The sequence below is a fragment of the Dasypus novemcinctus genome, chromosome 2, assembly GCF_030445035.2.
Source record: "Dasypus novemcinctus isolate mDasNov1 chromosome 2, mDasNov1.1.hap2, whole genome shotgun sequence".
In the NCBI taxonomy this organism is placed as follows: domain Eukaryota; kingdom Metazoa; phylum Chordata; class Mammalia; order Cingulata; family Dasypodidae; genus Dasypus; species Dasypus novemcinctus.
The window spans coordinates 45,330,097-45,352,416 of NC_080674.1; the positions used below are offsets into that span (position 1 = coordinate 45,330,097).

At 37.7% G+C, this 22,320-nt stretch overlaps 1 protein-coding gene across 1 annotated transcript in view; it reads right to left on the minus strand.

Moving 5' to 3' along the window:
- OXCT1 (3-oxoacid CoA-transferase 1) overlaps positions 1-22,320 on the minus strand; it is a 185,941-nt gene that overhangs the window by 154,915 nt on the left and 8,706 nt on the right. Inside the window, exons 2-6 of the mRNA XM_004448214.5 lie at positions 20,910-21,018; positions 19,815-19,905; positions 10,475-10,610; positions 7,345-7,494; positions 1,551-1,657 (exon numbers count right to left, since the gene is read on the minus strand). Coding sequence (XP_004448271.1) covers positions 1,551-1,657; positions 7,345-7,494; positions 10,475-10,610; positions 19,815-19,905; positions 20,910-21,018 — 593 coding nt within the window. The remainder of the gene's footprint in view (positions 1-1,550; positions 1,658-7,344; positions 7,495-10,474; positions 10,611-19,814; positions 19,906-20,909; positions 21,019-22,320) is intronic.

A 22,320-nucleotide genomic window follows, 5' to 3' on the forward strand; every position in this document is an offset into this window, starting at 1 on the left:
TTTGTTTCTGGGGATATAAGTTGATAGAAAAATTTCTTAGAGGAAAATGGAAATAAATGATAGGTATGCTTTGCTAGCTCTTTTAGCCTGCCAACGTTGCTATCGTTCAATTCAAGGCTATATAAGGATAGGTGTACCCTGGAGAGAAGAGTCCTTGCCTTCCTTCATAAGTACCTGCGTGGGATTCCACTAGCAAGCCTGGCATTGAAAGCTCCCAGAGCAGAGGGCTCAGAGGCTAAGGAATCCAGGCCTCCCCCAGTTTCCAGTGACTTAAAGAAAGTTCCAGACCAGTCATCCCATTGTACATGAAGATAGTCCTAGAGGTCAGTTTCTTAAGCCTCTGGGTCATGAAAGCCTCTGCGATCGGAGCTCTCACTTCACATTAAAGCTCAATAACCTTCAGCACAAAGTCAGTGCCTAGACGAGCTCTTGTGCAGTCTGTAGATGCATGAGCCAGGCAATGGAGCATAGGATAAACTAAAAAAAATGTTTAAAATAATTCACCTCCATTTGCTACTAGACAAATTTCATCAATCACTTCAAAAAAGCAACTTAGCATTGCAAATATTACACCAAGGCATTAATCAGTAAGGTAGATGTGAGCAAATGTCTTCTGTAATTGCCAAAATTTAGTTGCATTTTTAAAAACTGGCTTGATTCAAGAAATCTATACAGTACTAATAGCACATAAGATTTTCAAAAACGAACAAAATCAGTATGTGAGTCATTACCAAGAATTTAATTTGCATCGAAGCTGCATTTAGTAAAGACTGAGAAAACTGCTAATTAAAAGTAACAAATGACAATTATTATGAGAAAAAAAATGATTTCTGTATTCTAATACATTAAATCTTCAACACCAAACATTTTGGAATTTTATCTGTATGCTCAGAGGTAGCATAATTTTCAAAAAACCCCACAACTATATAATCTATAAATCCAAGTATTTAGTAGCCTTAGAGTAATCAAAAGATTTTTAACACACAGCCTGTGGCTAGCAAGATAATGAAAATGAAAGTCAACATTATTAAGGTTAATCAACTTTTCAGCTAGAACCTTTATAAGCATTTCCTAGGAAACATCGGTGGAACTGGAAAAGAGGTGACTTAAAAGATTTTTAGCAATATCTTTCCAGAATATCAAAGTAATGACAATACATAGAAATAGCATTATTAAAATTAAAGAAAATTGTGTGTTTTTGCCATGTTTTTAATTATGCTTCAACACTGCAACTGGTCTTGGCAACAAAAATACACAGTGGAGAATAGAATTTGTATGTGGTTATATACAGAAGTACAGAAGTACAGTTCAAATATTTAACAAACAGTTCAACACGGGCACCAATCAGAACAGACTCCCACAAACACATCATAGTAGTGAGACCACAGAATAGCAGCCATGAGTACACATATATAAACACATACATGTCATTTTTTAAATGAATTTTTAAATGACAAACTCACTGAGATATCCTTTGTATAGTCGTAATTTAGGAAATGAAAAGTTGCTAAATGTATTACACGAATATTTTTTAAAAACCATCATACTACCTGAAAATCACGTTTCCTGCTCGGTCTGCTTTCCAAGCTTTCACCAAAGCAAAATCCCCTGTAATGGCTTCCTCCAAAATAAAATGTTGACCATTAAACTCCCTCACCTGCAGAAGGCAAAAAGGGCACAGTCAGGTATTTGCACAGACTTGTTTGCTTGTGACATGCACTCTGATGGAGGCAGATAATAGGGGCACAAGTCTAGTCAGGGAAAGCTTCTCAGAGGAAGAATAGGTCCTGCAAGGATGTGCAGTGTTAGGCAACAAGGACTTCATTAAAGTGGTAAAAGGGGAACTGTAGAGAAAGCATGTGCAAAGGCCCAGCAACAAAAGACAGCTTGATGCATTGACTGCATTGGATGAACTGCAAGTTCCATGTGTTGAAGGCATAAACTTTGTGTGTTAATATTCATTTTATTATTTGCATGCATAGCTTACAGATTGAACACGAAGAACAGTCCTCTTCCTCTATCCCATAAAAGCTATATAAATTAAATGATATGGCCAAGGTACTGTTTTTGTACATAAGAGTTGTAAAACTCTATTTTTGATTGTATGATATGTGACTATATCTCAATAAAACTGCCTGGTTGGAAAAAAACCAACTATGTGTTTCTCCTATTCTATAATCACCTGTTGAGATTTTTTTTTTAAGATTTATTTATTTATTTATTTCTCTCCCCTCCCCCCCACCCCAGTTGTCTGTTCTCTGTGTCTATTTGCTGCATCTTGTTTCTTTGTCCATTTCTGTTGTTGTCAGCGGCACGGGAATCTGTGTCTCTTTTTATTGCATCATCTTGTTGTGTCATCTCTCTGGCGAGCAGCACCATTCCTGGGCAGGCTGCACTTTCTTTAGCGCCGGGCGGCTCTCCTTACGGGGTGCACTCCTTGTGCATGGGGTTCTCCTACGCGGGGGACACACCTGTGTGGCAGGGCACTCCTTGCGCGCATCAGCACTGCGTGTTGGCCAGCTTCACACGGGTCAAGGAGGCCCAGGGTTTGAGCCGCGGACCTCCCATGTGGTAGACGGACACCCTAACCACTGGGCCAAGTCCGTTTCCCACCTGTTGAGATTTTTGTGATTTTAATTGGTATTCCTAGAATTTATAGATTAATTTGGAGAGAAAATACATGCCATATCTTCCCACTCATGAGTATAATACATGCCTCCATTTTTTGAAGTCCTCTTTTACCTCCTTCAATGGTTTTATAATTTTTTCCATAAAAGCTCTGTATATTTTTCTTAGGTTTATTCATAGGTACTTTACGGTTTCTGTTGCCACTATGAATGTTATATTTCATTTGATTACATTTTCTCTTCTGTTATTACTGGTCTAATAGAATGCTACTCATTTTGTATGTTTACAGCCTTTTAATTTTATATGAATTACTGGGAGAAAAAAATAAGGTACAACAATGCGTTGGCATTAAGTACCTTTTTCCCTTTGGAGGACTTATCTCTGCGAATTAAAACAAAGAGGAAACAACCTCAACTCCCATGCTCCATCACTACACAGGACAGTAACCATTCGAAGGCAGACACCATTCTCATTCCTACCGCACCCCCTAGTGGACAGACTGCACGCATTTTATAAAAAGCTTCAGTAGAAAGTTTTGGTACATGTACTTTATGATTTACAACAGAAATTCTTTCTTAAAGAAAAATGTTCTAAAAGACATTACTAATAAATAAATAGATAAATAAATAAAAGATATTACTGGGGAGCGAATGTGGTTCAAGTGGTTGGACACCTACCTCCCACATGGGAGATCCCGAGTTCAGTTCCCAGTGCTTCCTGAAGAAGATGAGTGGACACAATGAGCAGACACAACAAACAGACAGCAAGAGAAAACAAGAAGCAGACAGACATAGGAGCCATCTCAGGAGGGGAAAAAAGTTAAAAGGAAAAAGACATTACTCCACTTACCTGCTAGAAAAGATAAACTGACTTATAGAATCTTTAATGAATGATTCATTAATATGAACTTAGGTAAATAAATTCAAGATATTCATACAATGCGTATCAATACCCAAAGTTATTACTTATTTTTTAGGATCTTATCTACTTTAAAGTCATAACTGATAGTTTAGTATGTCACATATAGATCTAGAAAACTAGACCGACTTTTTTTCTATTGCAATTATATAATTTTCTGATGAGAGGTCTACACACCAGCTGTTGCTGAGTTTAGTTATTCCAAAACTTAAAAACAGGGAAGGAACTATTTGTCAAACTAGCTATTATATTCACTCAGGTTCTAGCCCCTCATCTGCGGCTGAGCGTGAGGGTTTCGTCCTCGCTCAGGCCCAAGAGTCGGGGGGGCTTGCTCCTGCCAGGCAGCCGGCGGGGGGTGCTCCAAGATGGAGCACCGGTTCTCCAGGCGTGGGGGACGCGCGGTTGAGGAAAAACCACGGAGACCGCTTGAGCGCAAGAATAGGTCTGCTTTATTACGGAAGTACACTTAGCTATATAGGGTTGGGTAGAGGGAGGGGCGTGATGAAGGGAGGGTTGGCTAAGGGGCGGCTGTGGACAGGCTGAAGCTGATGGATAGACCTGAGGTAAGCAGTTACTGGGGAAGAGGGCAGATTGTGGGTTGGCAATATGGGCGGGACTGGCGGGAAGGACGGCGGGAGCTGGAAGGGGAGGAGGGGTGGAGAAAGGCGGCAACACTCATCTAGTCCCAAAGGCCCAATTACTATATGCTGATGCGTCCAAACTTTCTATCCCAGCTCTAGACTCTCCCAAGAGCTTACCGAATACCTCTTCTTAGAGCCTAACCTTGCACAACCTTGCACATCTCAGTGACATATTGAATTCTTCTTTCTTATACTCCCAACCAATCCATCATCAAGTCCTGTTGGATTTTTGTCAACATATATCTGAATTCCAACCACTTCTCACAACTTCCACCATTACCCATTAGTCAAACCCACCTTTCACTCCCACTTGAATTTACAAAACAGTCTCCTAATCTTGCTCCCTGCTTATTCTCTTTGCCCTCTACAAAACAAAACAAAACACAACACAACACAAAAAAACAAGTGACCACCCAACAGTCAGAGTTATCTTTACAAAATGTAACTTAGGTCATGTCAATCTGCTAATCTTACTCAAAATCCTCCTACTGGCTTCTCACCACACTCAGTAAAACACAAATTCCATGTGAGCTGGCTCCTGCTTTTAAATTCCAATCCTACCACTCTGCCTCATTTACTCTGTTCCAGCCTCTTTGCCTTGCTGTTGCACAAATTAAGCAAGCTGATAGCTGCCTTAGACTCTTGTACTTCAACTTCCTTCTGACTAGAGCATGTCGCCCTGATTTTCACCAAATAAATTTCCTACTCTATTCAGTTCTCCATCAAATATCACCTCAAAGAGACTTTCCCTGACCACTCAACCTGCAACACCAGCTCCCTGGCCAAGGATCACTCACTCTGTCCATTTTTCTTCCCAGCACTTTCACTACTTGACATTGCATGTTTGCATATTCTTGCCAGTTCTTCCATTTGCAGGGGGACTTTGTCTAGTTTATCTTTTTCTAGGGTGAGTAGGCCAATGTCTGGCAAAGGGTGGATCCTCAATTAATACTGCTAAATAAAGGAATTCATTCACATCCTATTCCTATCAAAAGCACATGATATATAGAGCAAACAAGAATCATGTCAACATTATTTGTCTTATTCTGGGGGATTCAGACAAACTTACAAAACTACTAGATTCAGTTGCTGAAGGCAGGGAGAAGGAAAAAGAGGTATAATCTGGGGGTATTTTCAGGACTTGGAGTTGTCCTGAATGATATTGCAGGGACAAATGAAGGATATTACATATATCCCGCCAAAACCCACTGAATGGACTGGGAGAGAGTGTAAACTACAATGCAAACTATAATCCAGGCTGTCTAGCAGTGCTCCAAAATGTATTCATCAAATGCAATGAATGTACCACACAAATGAAAGAAGTTGTTGATGTGGTAAAAGTGGGAAAAGTAGGGGGTATGGGGAGTGGGGCACTGGAGAATCTCCTATTTTTTTTTAAGGTAACATTTTGTGTGATCTATGTATCTTTTAAAAATAAATTTAAAATATATTAAAAAACAAAAACAAAATCTACTAGATTCATGGGCCTGACTCCAGACAGAAATAATATAAAGTGTTCAGGATAGATTCTATCCTAGTCTATGTTTTCCCAGAATAAGTTAATGCGACAACTTCTAGCAAGTTATCAAAGCATTAATCCAATCTTTCTGGGCATCTTCATTGTATGTTACCGTCATTTTAATGATTAGGTTCCTGCCTTTTTTTTTTTCCCTCTCCCCCACCCTACTGTTTTTTGCTGTCTATGTCCATTCACTGTATGATCGTCTGCATCTATTTCTCTCTTTTTCTTTTCTCCTCTCCTCTTCTTGTTTTTCTCCTCTAGGATTCACCGGGATTTGATCCTGGGGACCAGTGATGTGGAGAGAGGTACCCTGTCACTTGTACCACCTCGGTTCCTGGTTTCTGTTGTGCCTTGCCTTGACTCTCCCCTTCATCTCTCTTTTGGTGCATCATCATCTTGCTGCATGACTCACTTGGTGGGCACTGGCTCACCACATGGACACTCAGCTCGCCACACAGGCACTGGCTTGCCACGCAGCCATGCTGTTTTTTTTTTTTTTACCAGGAGGCCCCAGGGATCGAATCCAGGTCCTCCCATATGGTATGTGGAAGCCCAATCAATTGAGCCACATCCACTTCCCTCCTGCCTTTTATTTTGCCAAAAACTTTTTAAACCTAATTAGCAGTAAAGAAAGAAGCAAAATAGAATATGAAAAATATGTTAATAAAAGCTTTGATTCAGCATAGATCACTCTAAGCAGAAAGGCAAAGCACTAGATGGAGGATGACGCTGGAGAAATTGAACAGCAGGGACCATGTCCAATGACCCCCTGATCTTCCCTCCAAAGGCAGAGATGCAGAGCTAGCATCCCTACATGCATAAAGGTGATAAGGGATCCCTTGATTTACTAAGTTTTCACTTCCCTAGAGATATATACACTCAGAATATCTGAAACTGTGTTAACTCTTCTGAGCCATGTGGACAAGGAAAATGGAAAGATACTAAAAATAAAGTTAATGAAATGTTGGCTTGTGTAATTTTTTTAATTGGCTCAAATCTGGGCATCTCAAATATCTGAAGTTTTGTTCACCTCTAACACATGAGTGAAGTTGCCTCTTATAAAGATCTCTTACCCCCACCCAGCACTTTAAAGCTCAGTGATTCGGTCTAAAGCTCACATGTGTCCAGAGCTAGAGAATGAAAGGCAATGGTGATAAGCATAAACTCCCTATTTAGTCCATTATATAATTATAGCTGTGCCTACTTTTCAAAATTATAGGCAAACTTGTGATTTCCTTGTTTCCTTTCTTCTTCAGTCACATCTAGTTTATATGGTATAAAGAGTTAACACCATAGACATCTACTCTCTTTTCCATATTAGCACAATCAGCAATTATAAATTGTCCTAAGTTTGTTAAAACCTACCAAAAACCCAGTTCAGATAATGAATCTTGACTAGCATATCTTATGTTGATAACTTTCCTCTCTTCTTCTTTATTATTCTAGTTCCCTCTTTCAGATTTTTAATTATGAGCAGATGCTCAGTTTTAGCTAGAAATTTCACCTAATTTATTGACATAAATGAATGACAGTGTTTTTCATCATCCAGAGGTGATGCTATACTTTTTTACTCAATGAGTCCATCCTATGCTGAAAGAGGTATCCCATTGCTGCCTCGATAAGAGTGCTTCTTACCTCTCTTGGCTTGCTGGCAATGGCAACGCTGCCATCTTTGTTGTACTTGATCGGTGCCCCTCCTTCTTGTACCAGGGTCCCATACCCTGTGCTGGTGTAAAATGCAGGAACGCCAGCCCCACCTGCACGAATCCTCTCTGCAAGTGTGCCCTAAAAGTGAGCAACCAATACCCCATAAAAAGTTCATTAAGCACACTCTACACACGGACCCAGAAAACCTTACAGGCACAGATCCTACTCACTCAAAGCTTATAATTCTAAAAATGTATATTGGTATGTTCATACCAATATTGTGTACTGGAAGATCAATTAAAACAGTTACTGAGAGCGGATATAGCTCAAGCGGTTGTGCACCCACCTCCCACATGGGAGGTCCCAGGTTTGGTTCCCTGAAAAAAAAAAAAAACACTCCTGAAAAAACAAAACAAAACAAACAACAAGCAAAACAAACAAACAAAAGAACCAACTGTGGCTCAATGGTTGAGTGCCATCTTCCACATACAAGGCCTGGGTTCAATCCCTGACTCCTGGTACCTCAAAAAAAGGAAAAACAAAATGAAAACAACAGTTACTGCCCCTCTTGACAACAACCTCTCTATTGTTAATTTATATTCAAAATGTAGCTACTTATTTGTATAGTCAGGCTTCCAGCTCCTGTATATCTGTTTTAAACATTTTAAAATCAACTTTCAAATCTGAAATATGTAAGTTTAGCTATCTACCTTTGTAAAACATATAAAAAAATTTCATTTTACTATGTGCTATGTAGGCAATGGCCTAAATCTTATCACTAACAATAAGTCAACAATATAAAGTGTTCAAATTTATTTAGAATTTCTTTATTTTAAATTATTCTCCTCAGTATTTTATCTACTAAATTATCTACCTAAGAAAAAGTCAAAAGTTGAACAAATTGTTCAACATACAGGTTAAATGGTTGTTAAAACCCAAGGCTACTTTATGTTTTGTTTTAGCATAGAAACACAGCTGCAAGCAAGTTTGAAGTTTGTCTTCTTTTGGGCATCTTCCTTCCAATGAGCAACCCTTCCTTCTCCCAGGACCAGTTATTTCAAACTGTTTCACTAGGCGGCATGGTTCCTGCCCCTGCCCCATCCCCACTGCCTTTCCATCCAGGTTTTCCTAGAGGAACAGTCCAAACCTGCTCATTTTGAGACACCCTCCCTAACATCTAACTTTTTGGTCTTGCTACATCACAGCCCTGCCAGATAACTGACTGGCTAACCACTGGTAGTAAAAACCAATTTAGGTATTAATGACTGTGGGTTAATATTGGCCCAATTTTAAAATAGTTTCCACTTTAACTGGGGCCTTTAAATATTTAAGTCAAAGGAAGGACTAACAGTCAGGATTTCAGGCATTGAGTTATGCAAGTTGAGGGGGAGGGAGGAGAGTTTGTGGCATAAGAGAAAGCCTTCCAAACAACTGATTCTCCATCTTACCTAACAGATGGAGATAACTCTACTTTTTGTTATGGTATTTTAAAGTTAATATTCATAAAATTTAAATGATTGAAACAATCATAAAAATACACCTTACTTTAAAGTAATTTCTATTATCTACCTTCCTTCCTTCTCTCTGTCAACTTTGTAAGGGCACAAAAGTATTAATAGAATAGTTCTGCAGATACCAGCAAGCTCTGCCCCCTCCCCCAAACACCCCAAAGCAGATCCTAATCCCAACTACTTCATCAACACTTCACCCACTGGCTCTCAGGCTGCAAACAAGTTTCCAGTGCCACTGTTTCTTTATGTGCCACCAAGTTGGGAAAGGAGACTCTGACTTTGTTCAGCTTAAAAAAAGAATATAAAAGAAAATATTAAGTTCCTCTCCCATGTATACTCCTGCTGACAAAATTAGAGGTACAAAAGGTAACTGAAAGGCTAACTTTCCATAGCTCCACAACCCAAAAGATAAGGTATCTCAACCTATAATGTGAAGAGGGAAAGTATACTATTGGTTTTTTTGTTGTTTTTTGCTTGTTTGTTTTGTTTTTGAAGTACCAGGACCAGGGATTAAACCTGGGACCTCATAAGCAGAAGGTCAGCACTGAACCACTGAGCTACATCCTCTGTTTGCTCAGTTTTGCTCGTTGTTTTGCTCACTGTTTTTGCTTATTGTTTGTTTGTTTTTCTTTAGGAGGCACCAGGAACAGAACCCAGGATCTCCCATGTGGGAGCTAGGCACTCAAGTCCTTGAGCCACATCTGCTCCCTACCACTGGTTTAAAAAAAAAGAAGAAAGCCTTAAAAGGAAAATTGGATATATAGTGCAATGCTGTGATAAGCATAAGTAACAATTCTGTAGAGTGATCACGTATGAGTGTAACACTGTGAGGCCTCAGGAGGAATAGCTCTTCCATGAGTGCTCTCTCTAGATAAGCACATACCATGATTTAACTACTGAGTATATAAAAAATTCTTCTACATTATTCTATTACCAACTTGGTGAAGAGTGGTAATATTTTCTGTTGACAGAGTAAAGCAGATGGTAGGTTCAGATTCCGAGATACAGGCAGACATGTCACTCTAAAAGCTTGCTCTCCTCTAGGACAACTCTTCTATCAATCAGGAAATGATACATAGCATGAGCAGAAACTTGCTAGATCAGTGGTGGTAATTGCTTGCTTTGTAATAACATGAGTTCCCAGAACTTAGTGGTGTAAACAGTGATACTCACATGGGATTCCCTCTCCTGATGTGCAAGAGGAGGGAGCAAGACCAGATCACTAGCAAAGCACCATCCTCTGTAATTCTAGGATTCAGAGACTGACTTTTAAGACAATCCTCAAATATGTCAGCAAGTCCTTTTGTATGCTTCCAGTGCAATACACATTACAGTACCAAACTCAACATTTACCCAATAGTCTAGATATTTTTACTAGAAATACCTCCTTTTTCAGTGCAGAAATTAATCCTTTAGCAGAAATTAATCCTCTAGCAAATAAACAGGTGTGTGCCTAAAAGCAAAATTCCCAGATTTGACAAAATTAGCACCCCTTCTGCCTTACCTCTCTGGCACAAAGAAATTTCTAGGAGGAAAAGGTTAAATTTTTAAGCAAGGCAGCACTGTAAAGGACAAACAACTTTTCGAGCTTAAGGAAATCAGCTCACCTGAGGTGTCAACTCTACTTCTAATTCACCAGATAAGTACTGTCGTTCAAATTCTGCATTTTCTCCTACATAAGAAGAGATCATGCGTTTTATCTGCCTGGATTGAAGTAAAAGGCCCAAGCCAAAGTTGTCAACCCTAGAAGGAAAATGAAGGCAGTTTACAATTAAAGGTACATTTTGGACTGAACACTAGTATCACTTGCATTTTTTTTTTTAATGAGATTTTATTGATTTAGAGGAAAAGAAAACCTCTTCAGTAAGCATTTAAGTCACGTTCTCTCTCAGCCCTCCCCCATCCCCATTCCCACCCCAAAGAACGTTGTATGGTGGTTATTCTTATTTTACAGCTGAGGAAACGAAAGCTCAAAAGTTCGTCTTGTCCCAGGTCTTTGGCAGTAAATGGCACAGTATTCATGCCCACACGAAGCCTCTAATCCTACCCCAAGCCTTGGGTACTTTACTGCTCTGCAGTGACTCCAAACTAAAGGATGAGCAAAGGGATAGGTTGGTTCTTGCCCTATGCTTTGGGGACGGACAAATGCAATGGCAATCCCACTGTCTTAACCTGCAGTGACCAAAAATGGAAAGAGAGAAGGTCCTTCTGTTCTTAAAAACAGGGAGAGGGGCACTTTCATATCTTCTATTGAAACAGTGGAGGTCAGAATACCCTTGAAAAATGGAACCCTATAAGGAGCTAAGAACACTTTCCCTATATAATACATATTGTGCTTTCAAGGAAGATTTATACACTTAAATGATTTTCACGCACACACACAAATCAGCAAGTTAAATACAAACCAATGAAAAGAAGTAGCAAAAGTGACCCTGTGTCTGTTAAGTTAAATAGAATATTGTTTAATATTTCCATTATTTTAACATTAGAGTTCAATTTATTTCCAGAAATGGTGCATGTGGTGGTGTCTTTTTTTTTAATTAGGCATAGTTCTCTACATTTGTACCTTTCTTCTTTATTTCTATTACTTTTTACAAAACAAAATATACTAGAATTTCAAAAGGTCATTGTGAGAAGACAGAGTAATAACTGAATTTTCCATTGTCCATTTTCAATCATCTCATTCCTCTCTTCCACCCAAAGGTTTCAAAAATACTTTAAAACATTTAGGTTCTGAAGAAGCATTTAGATAATGTTTAGAAACATTTAGAACATTTAGGAAACACCATAAAGAAAACATTCCTAATGTAAAAAGGATTACGTTGGACTTCAGCAACATAACTATCTTTAAAAGAAATATGGCAAAAATCACAATGAGATACCGCTACAAGCTCTAAAGAATGCTTAAAAAAAAGGAGGAGGAGGAGGAAATGCCAAGTATTGGCAGGGATATGGAGCAACCAGATCTCTCAAATGCTGCTGGTAGGAACATAAACTGATACAATGGCTTTGGAAAAACCACTGGCAATATCTATTAATGTTGAACATGTTGAGGTCCCCTATGAGTCAGCAATTCTACTCTTCAGCCTACACCCAACAGAATGCACACTTATGTTCACCCACAGACATGTACAAGAATATGCATAGTGGCTCTATTCATTACAGCCCAAAACTGGAACCTTCCAAATGCCCATTAACAGTACAGTAGATAAATAAATCATATTCATATTGTGCCCATAAAATGGAATACTATTCAGCAATGAGAATGTAAGAGCTATAACCACTGGCAACCATGTGGATGAACTGCATAGACAAAATACTAAGCAGAAGAAGCCAGACACAGAAGAGTACATACTGAAGTATTCCTTAAAAATAAAGAACAAAAACAGACAAAACTAATCTATGAGGTTAGAAATGAGGATAATAGTTAAGATATTATCTATTGCAATTAAGCTTGGTAGTGAGAGAAGGAATAGTAACTGGAAGGAGACAAGGTAAGGCCTTCTGACGTGCCGGCAATGTTCTGTTTCCTCATCTGGATGGCACCTTCATAAAAATTTATCAAATTAATTTATCAAATATAACTTAGAGTTATATTCAGTTTTCTATATAAGAAGATTTTTTAAAAGGAGAGATGTTGTGATAAAGACCAGATTCTTCATTTCTGATCTCTCTGTCCTCTTAATTCCTTTGGTGCTCTGATGATACATCTCCTATTAACAGTTGTCTACATGGTTCCTTTATTCCATACTCATTTACTGAGTTCTTACTCAGGCTGTGGGGCTATCACAATGAGTAAGGCCTGGTCCTGTGCCCTGAGCAGCTCAGCTTCTACCCAAGGAGTAGACATACAAACCTATGATTATAAGAAAGAGAGAGATGTGCCAAGAGAAGTCTGCGCAAAGTGCAATGAGAACCTTGAAGATCAAGAATCCAACTGCTGGAGGGCAGAAAGGGCGAAGAAAAAAGGAGGCACCTGAATAGACTTGTAAGAAAAAACAATAGGTCTCCGGTAGGAGAATGGGGGTTGGTCGTGACAAGGACAAGAGGCAGATGGGGAGTTTTGCAAAGTTATAAAATGGTGTGATGCACTCAGGAAGTTCCACCTTGGGTGTGACCAGAATATGTACTGCAAGCAAAAGCCAAGCAGGAGAGACAGAAGGCACACCAGATTCTTGCCTGCTAAAAAGCCATACCAAGGAATTAGGATTTCATCCTGAAGAATATGGGAAACCCTGTGGATAATTTTAAGCAGAAAAGTAACAGTGTATACAAGTGATTAGAGAGGTTCGGAGATGAGAGACAAGAAGATCAACTGTTTAAGAGACTTAAAATAATACAAACAAGCAATGATGAGGGCCTGAGCTACGGCAGTGGCAATTAGAATGGAGAAAGGATAAACCAAAGGATATTTGGGGAAATTAATCCATAAGATTTGTTGCCCAACCTGACGTAAATGCAGACCTACTCCAGAATCCTGGCTTTGGCAAGGCAATATGGTAGAAGATAGACTGGGAGAAATTAATCTAGTGATCACTAGAGACGCCCACTTGTTTGACCTGAGAAAATCTCTAAGTGTCAGATATGGTACCTCATAGGACAAACCACTGCGTGACATTCCTCTTAACAATAGCCTTCATTCCCCTGCCTGCACTCTACCACCTCCCCCTTCTCAAACTCCTCATGCCCATAAGAAACTATCCCAGCTCAAATGACCTTTCCCTAATTCTCAGAATTGATCATGTCCAAGCCTGTCACTTCACCCAGACAGTCTTGACAGCCACGTACCTCAAAGCAGCCCAGGTAACACGTAAGCACATTCTTCTACCACACTTGTTTTATAGTCCTAGTTTACTAATTCTGATTCTGATAACATTTCCTACCATGAGTATAAAAGAAACTGCTGCATGATTTACTCTCACTGGTTTCAAAAGAAGACTAAACTCTAAATAACTTAAATATTTTCAAGTGTACTTTTGAGATATGGGGAGCATTCCCTGCACGCCAACTCACTTGTCCACAAGAGGTCTCCAAATCACTAAAGATTCTCTATCTTCCTAGGACTCTTTCCCATACATACAATTCCTTCTGAATTTTTTTGTTTTGTTTTTTCCATTTTACCTGCTCCTACTTAATACCTGTCCAGATCCCCAGCTCCTCAGGTTAACAATTTTATACCTCCAAACTCAATTCCACCTTCAACCCTTCCTTACAGACGCTCCATACAAAAATAGTGGAATAATCTTTAACTTCTCTCATATGCACTCCACATCAAATTTATTGGGAAATCTTTCTGATTCTATTTTCAAAATGTACCCAGACTCTGGCCATTTCCCCCCACTTCCTCTGTCTTACTGGATACTGTGGTAACTTTCCCAAAGAACAAACACATGTTCTTCATTTTAATCCATGGCCCTGTGGATATGAACCTATTGTAAGTAGAACCTCTTGAAGATGCAAGTTTTGGTTAAGGAGTGGCAAACTGAACGAAAGTGGGTCCATGATAATGAAAGAGAGCCTTATAAAATATGTCCTATCCTCTGTCCCAGCCCCTGCTTAAATCCCTGCAATGCTGATCACCTATTCAAAGTAAAAGCCTAAATCTTTAGAATTGGCCCCAGATGATCTGATGTCCTTTTATGTCTTTGACCTCGTTTCTCCCACAATCTTATCTCCTCACTTTCCTAGCTTTCCTGGCTTTCTCATTATCCCTCCAACACACCAGGCATATTTTGCCTGGGGCCTTTGCACTGCCCTTTCCCTGTCTCTGGAAACTCTTCCCCAGGTACCTGCATGGCTCATTGCCCTTTCCTTCAAGTAGCTGCTCCAATGTCACCTTAATGAGTGATCCATTTAATATAGAAAACTGTCCCTCAACTTTCATGCTTCCAAGCCTCCTTTCCAGCTCAACTTGATCTTTTTCATAGCACTCATGACCATCTCACATATTGGAAAATGTACTTATTATGCTCATTATTTATTATCTGTTCCTTCCCACCAGAATGTAATCCCCACCAAGGCAGGGATCTCGGTCTGTTTTGTTCACTGTTGCACCCCAAGCACCTGAAAGTATACATGGCATACAGGTAGGCACTTCATAACTATTTGCTGAATGAACTTACTGCTCACCTCCACTTTCTCCCTCCTCACTGGTCCCTCTTCAACAAAAATAAAAATAATCAAGTCATTTATACTGGATATTTTCTGTTTGTCCCTCAAGATCCATTCTGCAACATTTTCTAGTCTGTTCTATGCCTGGAATGGCTGAGCTGTGTAGACTGAATCATAGGGTTCCCTTGCTCTGTGGCTTCAGATTGGGTTCAGCCAGTGGGAGGCACCAAAAGAAGATTAGAGAGGAATAAGAGAATGATGTCAGGGTTTATATTCTCCTGGCTCTCTCTCCAGCTACAATATGTTGGAGTGCCCTCTCCATAAAGTTTTTTCAAGGACATGATAACAGCTTCCTCCTCCCTTCCCTACAGGCCTAGGGCAGTTGACAACAGCTCTCCTCTGCTACTAACTCTAAGCTTCTTAATTACTCATGTTACTTGCAATGTGCCCTGATTATTCCTTTAAAAAGAATCCCGTAGATAAACTTTTCTCAATTATCCAGTATGACAATACCATTTATTTCTTCTGGAGACCTGACTGATAAAGTCATAATGATAAAGTAATCCATGAAGGTGGATACAGTTCATTTCCTTTCCATAGTTTTAAGTGTCTGAAAATCCCCAACCCCAAACTCCTTCCAAGACTGCAGGTCCTTACTATATACTAGATTTAGGTGGTCATTCATTGACTTTGGAAATTTTCTAACCACTATTTAGTGGAGTTCTGTTTGGCTTTTAAACATTAAACATTTGAACTTGACTCTATTTGTAGATGATCTCCGTGTATTTGTTGATCTTGGCTCTTGGAATCATTGTGTATTTGGCTTTTGTTTTGCTTCTTGTCTAGTACCTTGGCATGGCAACCAAGTAGTACGTAGCATGTTCAGCCCAGGATCCCACCTGACCGGGTACAAAGTCAGGCTTTACAGCTAGAAAAATTCTGTAGATAGCTTATAAGAGTGTCTTTCTTGCCACATAGTCACTTTCCAAATCACAAATTCAGCAAACATGTATTTCTTACCTACTATGTCCTAGACAGTGACCATACAAAAATGAATAAAGCAATGTAATCGACACCTCTGAATTTCATATTTGAAAGTGGCAAGAATTGGGATTATTATGTTGCGGTAAATTGAATTTTGTAAATCCCCAAATACATGTTCTTAAATTTTAAATCTTAAAATTATTAATCCTTGTCCCCATGGGTGTGAACCCACTGTAAATAGAACCTCCTGAAGATGCCTTTAGTTAAGGAGTGGTAAACTGAACCAGTACGGGCTTTAACCCAGATTACTAGAGATATTATAAAAAGAACTTGGAAGTCCCAGAATCCAGAAAGGAAAGGATATCGCCTTATGACGGGACACAGAAATTCAAGCCAAGGAACCCAAGGATTGCTGACAACCAGCACCAGAATATACAAATTCCCAGAGAAAGCAAGTACTGTCAATATCTTGATTTTGGACTTCTCTTATCCTAAAAGACGTTGTTTAAATCAATCCAGTGTACGATATTTCTCAAAGCAGCTCTGGCATACTAAGACAGTTGTATATGTTACAACCATAAAACATTTTAAACAAACAAAAATGAATGCAGTAATTTCCTTCCTCTAAAGCTCATAGTATAAAGAGATAAAAAAGACATGTGCTTTTTTGCAAATGAGGAACATACCATTTCTAAAAGAAAACCTTGTATAAAAACATCTCACAGCTCTTTCATTTTGAAGATAATTCTAATGGACTTTCAAATAGATTATCTTGCTTGATTTTGGAAGCCAACATTTTTCTAACATACCTAGAGAGAGATTAGACCTTTATCCTGCAGCACAACAAACTTGGATTTCAAATATTTTAGTGGTTAAAGGAAGTCTAAAGCCAAGAATTCATTAAATATTTTAGTGGTTAAAGGAAGTCTAAAGCCAAGAATTCATTAAAGGGATATTTCAACATAAAGCAAAAAGAATATTGCATGGAAGGCATCAATGTTCTGCAAATATTTTCATTTTCTGAATCAGAAATTTCATTTTCTGAATTTGTATTTTTATGAAATCACATTAATTCACAATTCATGTCAAAATAAAACTCTAATAAAATTGAACTTGCAACCATTTATCACACCATATTTCTCATTTCTATCTCATTTAGACATATTTAAATTTCAATATACATAATTTATATTTATTATAATAATATCAGCTTTATCAAAGGTAAATGTTGTATTTGGATATAGAGGTTAATTTATGACTTAATTATATGGGACAAATGAAATTCTCTGAGTTTAACAAAGAATTTCAAGCATACATCTCAGAAAGAGGTTAGCCCTTTCCAGCTGAAATAACCAAACCTTGTGGAACTATCATAATCAGCCAAGGTTGCCTAGACCTCTCCTTTGTACTCTTTAGAGCTGTAGCTCTTTCAACAGAAAAGAAAATAAGCACAACAGAAAAGAACCATTGGGTCACTGGAACTTAACCAGAAATTTTATTTAAAGTGAGGAACTACTTATGGTGCCCTCAAAGAATTCCTATACTTGCATAGTATAGTACTTTATACAAGTAATATTGTTGTAATCACAAGCACATGAATATTATCAGATAGTACTTATTAACCTCCCACATATAAGTGGGGCTGCCCTCTGGAGTTGTCTTAATCCCTATCCTTTAAGAATTGTAGTCTAAAAATAATCCTGTCTTGAGAAAATGAGCATAACTGACATAACACACCTATCTTTCCCTTGGTTCTTAATTTAATGGGTTGATATTTAATTTAATGTGAAACTTCTGTTTAATACAGGCTTGTAACTCACCTGCCAAAGTCCTCTAAAAATCAATGAAAGGCATATTATTAATTTTTCCTACCTCCTTAATCAACCCACATCAGAGAACTAATTCAGTTAAGTGACCCTAAAGGAGGGTTTATCTTATCAAGAATAAGAATTCATATTTCATAACAAGATAGTGACATCCCATGACTATGGGTCTTATTGATAAGTAAAAAAATAAAAAATAAAAAAATAAGACAACCAGGAAGACTGAGCTTTGGAAAGACTTCCAATTCAGGCAGACCCTTCCACTGGATAGTTCTTTCTAAATAAGAAAATAGTTATTGCCTCCAAGTTCTCTCAACTTACTCAATAATTCAAATTATGTCATTGGTTCTTGAATAAAGCATCACTGGGTTTCTCTCTCGAACATGAGAGGTGTTTTTATCTGAATCTGAAGGATAGTGGATAGATGTGTTTTCCTAACTCTAAAGGTCAAAGCAAGTCCCTTATTCCTGCAGACTTCTAGGATTTAAACTCTGCTAATAAGAGACTCAGCTACCAGTGAGGATTTGCAAAATAATTTCTTGTGTGCAATGATATGTTGTCAGTACCTATAATGTACCAAGACTTCATATTAATCTGCAACATCCCTTGTAAATTCCAACAAAGAACCTAACAAAGCTCTGATAATTGGAGGTATCTTTAGTAAAGTCAGATCAAAGGGCATGCAATGTGTTAAGAAATATCAAGGGACTATGAACAAGTTACTTCTCTTGTTACAGATGAGTTTCCTCTATTATGTGAGGGAATTAGTGCAGGTATCTTCCACAATACCATCCAGCTTCAGCACACTCAGTTACTCTGAGATTCATATAAGTTAGGCACAGCAGGGAACACAAAACAAGTATAGGACATAGGATCAGGATATAATACACATCGAAGAAACACAGGCAATTAAATATATAAAGAAACACTAAAGGTCGCTGAAGGAATTCATAAAGGGGCAAGATCAATGAGGGGTAGAGAACTTCTATGGTTGGAGAAGGCTTCTTTGAGGATACAGAACCTAAGGCAAGACCTGATAAATGGGAAGGACGTGGATAGGCAGGGAAGAGGAATACGAGATGGAAATAGTGTCATAAACTCAGAAAGGAAGAAGGAGCTCAAATGTAGCATCAGTTTTGTTCCCTAAATAATCTTTTAATTCTAAGTTGCATTTATATAATAAACTAAACTGTCCATTTGGTTGATTTTTTAAAATCTAAGATCTTTAATGTCTTGCTTTTTGCTGAAAAAAAAAAAAAGCAGATGATTTACCATTCTATATGCAAATATTTGTGTTTTTACCTACATAACTAATTGGACCTTAATGTGCATCCATTATTAAAATGTTATGGTTTTATTGATTATTTTAGCAAGTGATGTTACTAAAATAATCTTAAGTGCTGACTACATATCCTTCTCTTTCTACCAAGACCAGCAACATTTTTGATTAATTGTATTCCCCTCTAGATATATCATCTAGAGTAAGGGCATAACCAAAAGAAAGGAGGTGAAACAGATTTCAAGTGGATTTCCTGGTTGCTGTACAAATAAAGAGTTAATGATTTATAATAATATACAACATAAAGGAGCACCTCTAAATTTTAAAACATAAGACTCAATTTGAAAACATAATACACTAATTTTAACAATATATTTTGAGTTTAGAAGAATTAAAGCACAGATTAAGAAGATAGAAAGTAGGGGGGTGGGAGGTATATGGGACCTCATTTTTTTTAATGTAACATTGAAAAAAAAATAAAGACAAAGAAATTTTTAAAAAAAGGAGACAGAAAGTTATGCAAGTCTGCTTTACTTAAGATTATGAAGGATGGAATAAAAATATTTGGATAAATGTAGCCTCCACTCTTGACTTTGGTAAATTCCTCTGGCTCTTTTTTTTTTTTTCTTTTTTGATGTTTGGGCATATTGCTCATGCAAATCAGAAAAAATTTCATAAATAAATAAAATTTGTTGAAATATTTAGGATTGTCATTTCTTTCAAGCCAATCATTTAAAAACGTACACTTACCCTGCATTGTTGCTGACGGCAGTTAGCCCTTTGACTCCAGTCTTTAGTAAAGCATTTATAAGGTTTTCTGGTATACCACATAACCCAAAACCTATAATGAGTCCAAAAGAGAAACAACTTGTGAAGAGAGTAATTTTCCTTCAGGGAAATGTGTGTTATTATTTTTAATATAAAAGAAAACAAAACAGGCACATTATTAGATTTTCTAAGCAAAAGTCACATCTCAGCAACTCAATAAACAGTCATACAGTTTTGCACTTATATAGCACCAGATGTCACTGTCAAACCTTAGAATCATAAATATAAAGCCAAGCACAGTTTATATGGCTACACATTGCTCATCCTGAGCTTAGCTACATAGCTATTGTTGTTTCACACTGTCATTCAACCCTTGTACAGTTACTTTTTTGAGCATGTGTATTTTACATGCTTGAGAAGATTTTTTGCAAAATTGGAAGTTGGAAAAATAAATTTCATTTTTTACATCTTCCACAATTTCTCAAATAATATTATATTTAAAATGGACATTCAATGACTAATCAGTTAAATGAAAGAAAGAATGCATGAATACTGAATAGAGAGCAACTCTGAAAATAAACCTTGAGCCCTATAAACAAAGCCAAGAAACCCAAAGAAATTTATAAAAGTCAGGCAGTAAGTTTAGGAGGTTCTAAAAGATATTCCAAACAAGAAGAAGCTATAGAACTGGGGGAACCCAAGAACAGACAGATGCTTATCTGCTCTCAGTCTCATAAAATAAGGAGTAACAAAAGGAAGCCAAAAAAGAAAGAAAAGAAGCCAGGAGTAGCGATGAGAAGTCCCAAGTATCTAGTGATTTTTCAAAGCTACAGATAAAACAATACCACAGAGAGTTTTTTTTTTTAATTTCAGCTTTACAAAATAACAGAAAAAAAAAAGTAATTACTAAAGATTTAGTAAATACTAAATCTTGCTAAACTTCAGGAAAGAGACACTGTAACAAAAAGAATTACCATTTTCAGTCTTTCAAAACTACAGTTTTGCCATTGTGGTTTCCCTGATTTGCTAAAACCTAAGGATATGATCATAAAAAAGGAAAGCAATGCTATTACTCACCACCAACCAGAATCGTTGCCCCATCAGAGATGTCTTTTACGGCATCTGTTGGATCTGTATAAAATTTGGTATGGAGACTAGTGCTGGTTGAAAAGTTGCAAACACATCCCTTTAACAATTAAAAAACATATTTAGGTGAATAATCATTTAGCGATACAGCTTTACTTTGCATATAAAGCAACTGATTAGATTTGATAAATACAAAGGATAAATTTACTATCCCACTTTAAAAAAGAGTAGAACCCTAAGTGGTTAATCCTTAAGAGTACAAAGGACATACTCTATCTGCAGATTATCACTGAAGTCCCCTTGTGATCAACATCTTCCATTAAGTGAGAGAGAGCTGTAACTGTGTCATCTATGACCATCAAAAAGGGTTAAGGATATAGCTCATATCCTGGGACTCAAATTCCCAACAATGGTATCAACAAGCATCAGTTTCTGACAGTAATCAACTTCCATTCAACAACAATTATTTCCTGAGAACCTACTATGTGCCAGCTACTGTGCTATTTATTCCAGTGCAGCAAGGACTAAGACATGACTTTGCCCTTGTGAAAATTAAATACAGTGTGACCAATATTACATAGTTGGACCCCTGCTCTAATAGGATGGGTCTGACAATGCCTTATAAAAGGACAACTAAAGAACAGTACTCAAAAAATCTCATCCTTCTGTGGGGCTTGGATTTGACAGATGCTGTAGAAAGGTAGCAAACTATTGTCTGCAAGGGAAGTGTGTCCAGCCAAACCATAGTGCAGTCTGTGTTTGGCCCAAAATGGTTATCTGGTGAGCATTCATAACAATCAGTATAAACTGTTTTTTATTTTACTCAAAACATGGACAGGAGAAAATCAAAAAGTGGATTCTGTTGCAATTGATCAATCATACTTAACTTATCTCTCCTTTAGTCTCAGTATGTATTAAACCTAAAGAGAGGGAATAGATAGCGTGGCATCTGAATCCTGATATCTTGCCACCTTATCAAGTCCATAACTATTGGAAGCTCTAACAAAGAGCTACTCTTCCAGATGGACATAACCTGATGAAGCTAGGATAATAGCAAAATTAAGTTTCTATCATTCCTCTCTTCCTGCAAATTCTCCCTTCGTAAAATGTGTAAATTAGTATAAACAACTATTTAAGAAAACTACACTGAGAGAAAATCAAATGAGATTTGCAAAGGTAGAGGTTACATAGACATTTGTTCTTCAAATTTCAACCTTGGTCAGGGGTCAAGTGAGGAGGGAAGTAAGAGTTGGAGAAGTTTTACCCTGTGCAGACCTTAGGAAATAAGTTTAGGTAGAGATAAAAAGGCAAGGGCTACAGGTGCACCAGACTTACCCCACTTTTCAATCCTCAAATAGCAAGGAGTTATTTTATTTATTTCTGTTTAAAACACCCATACACA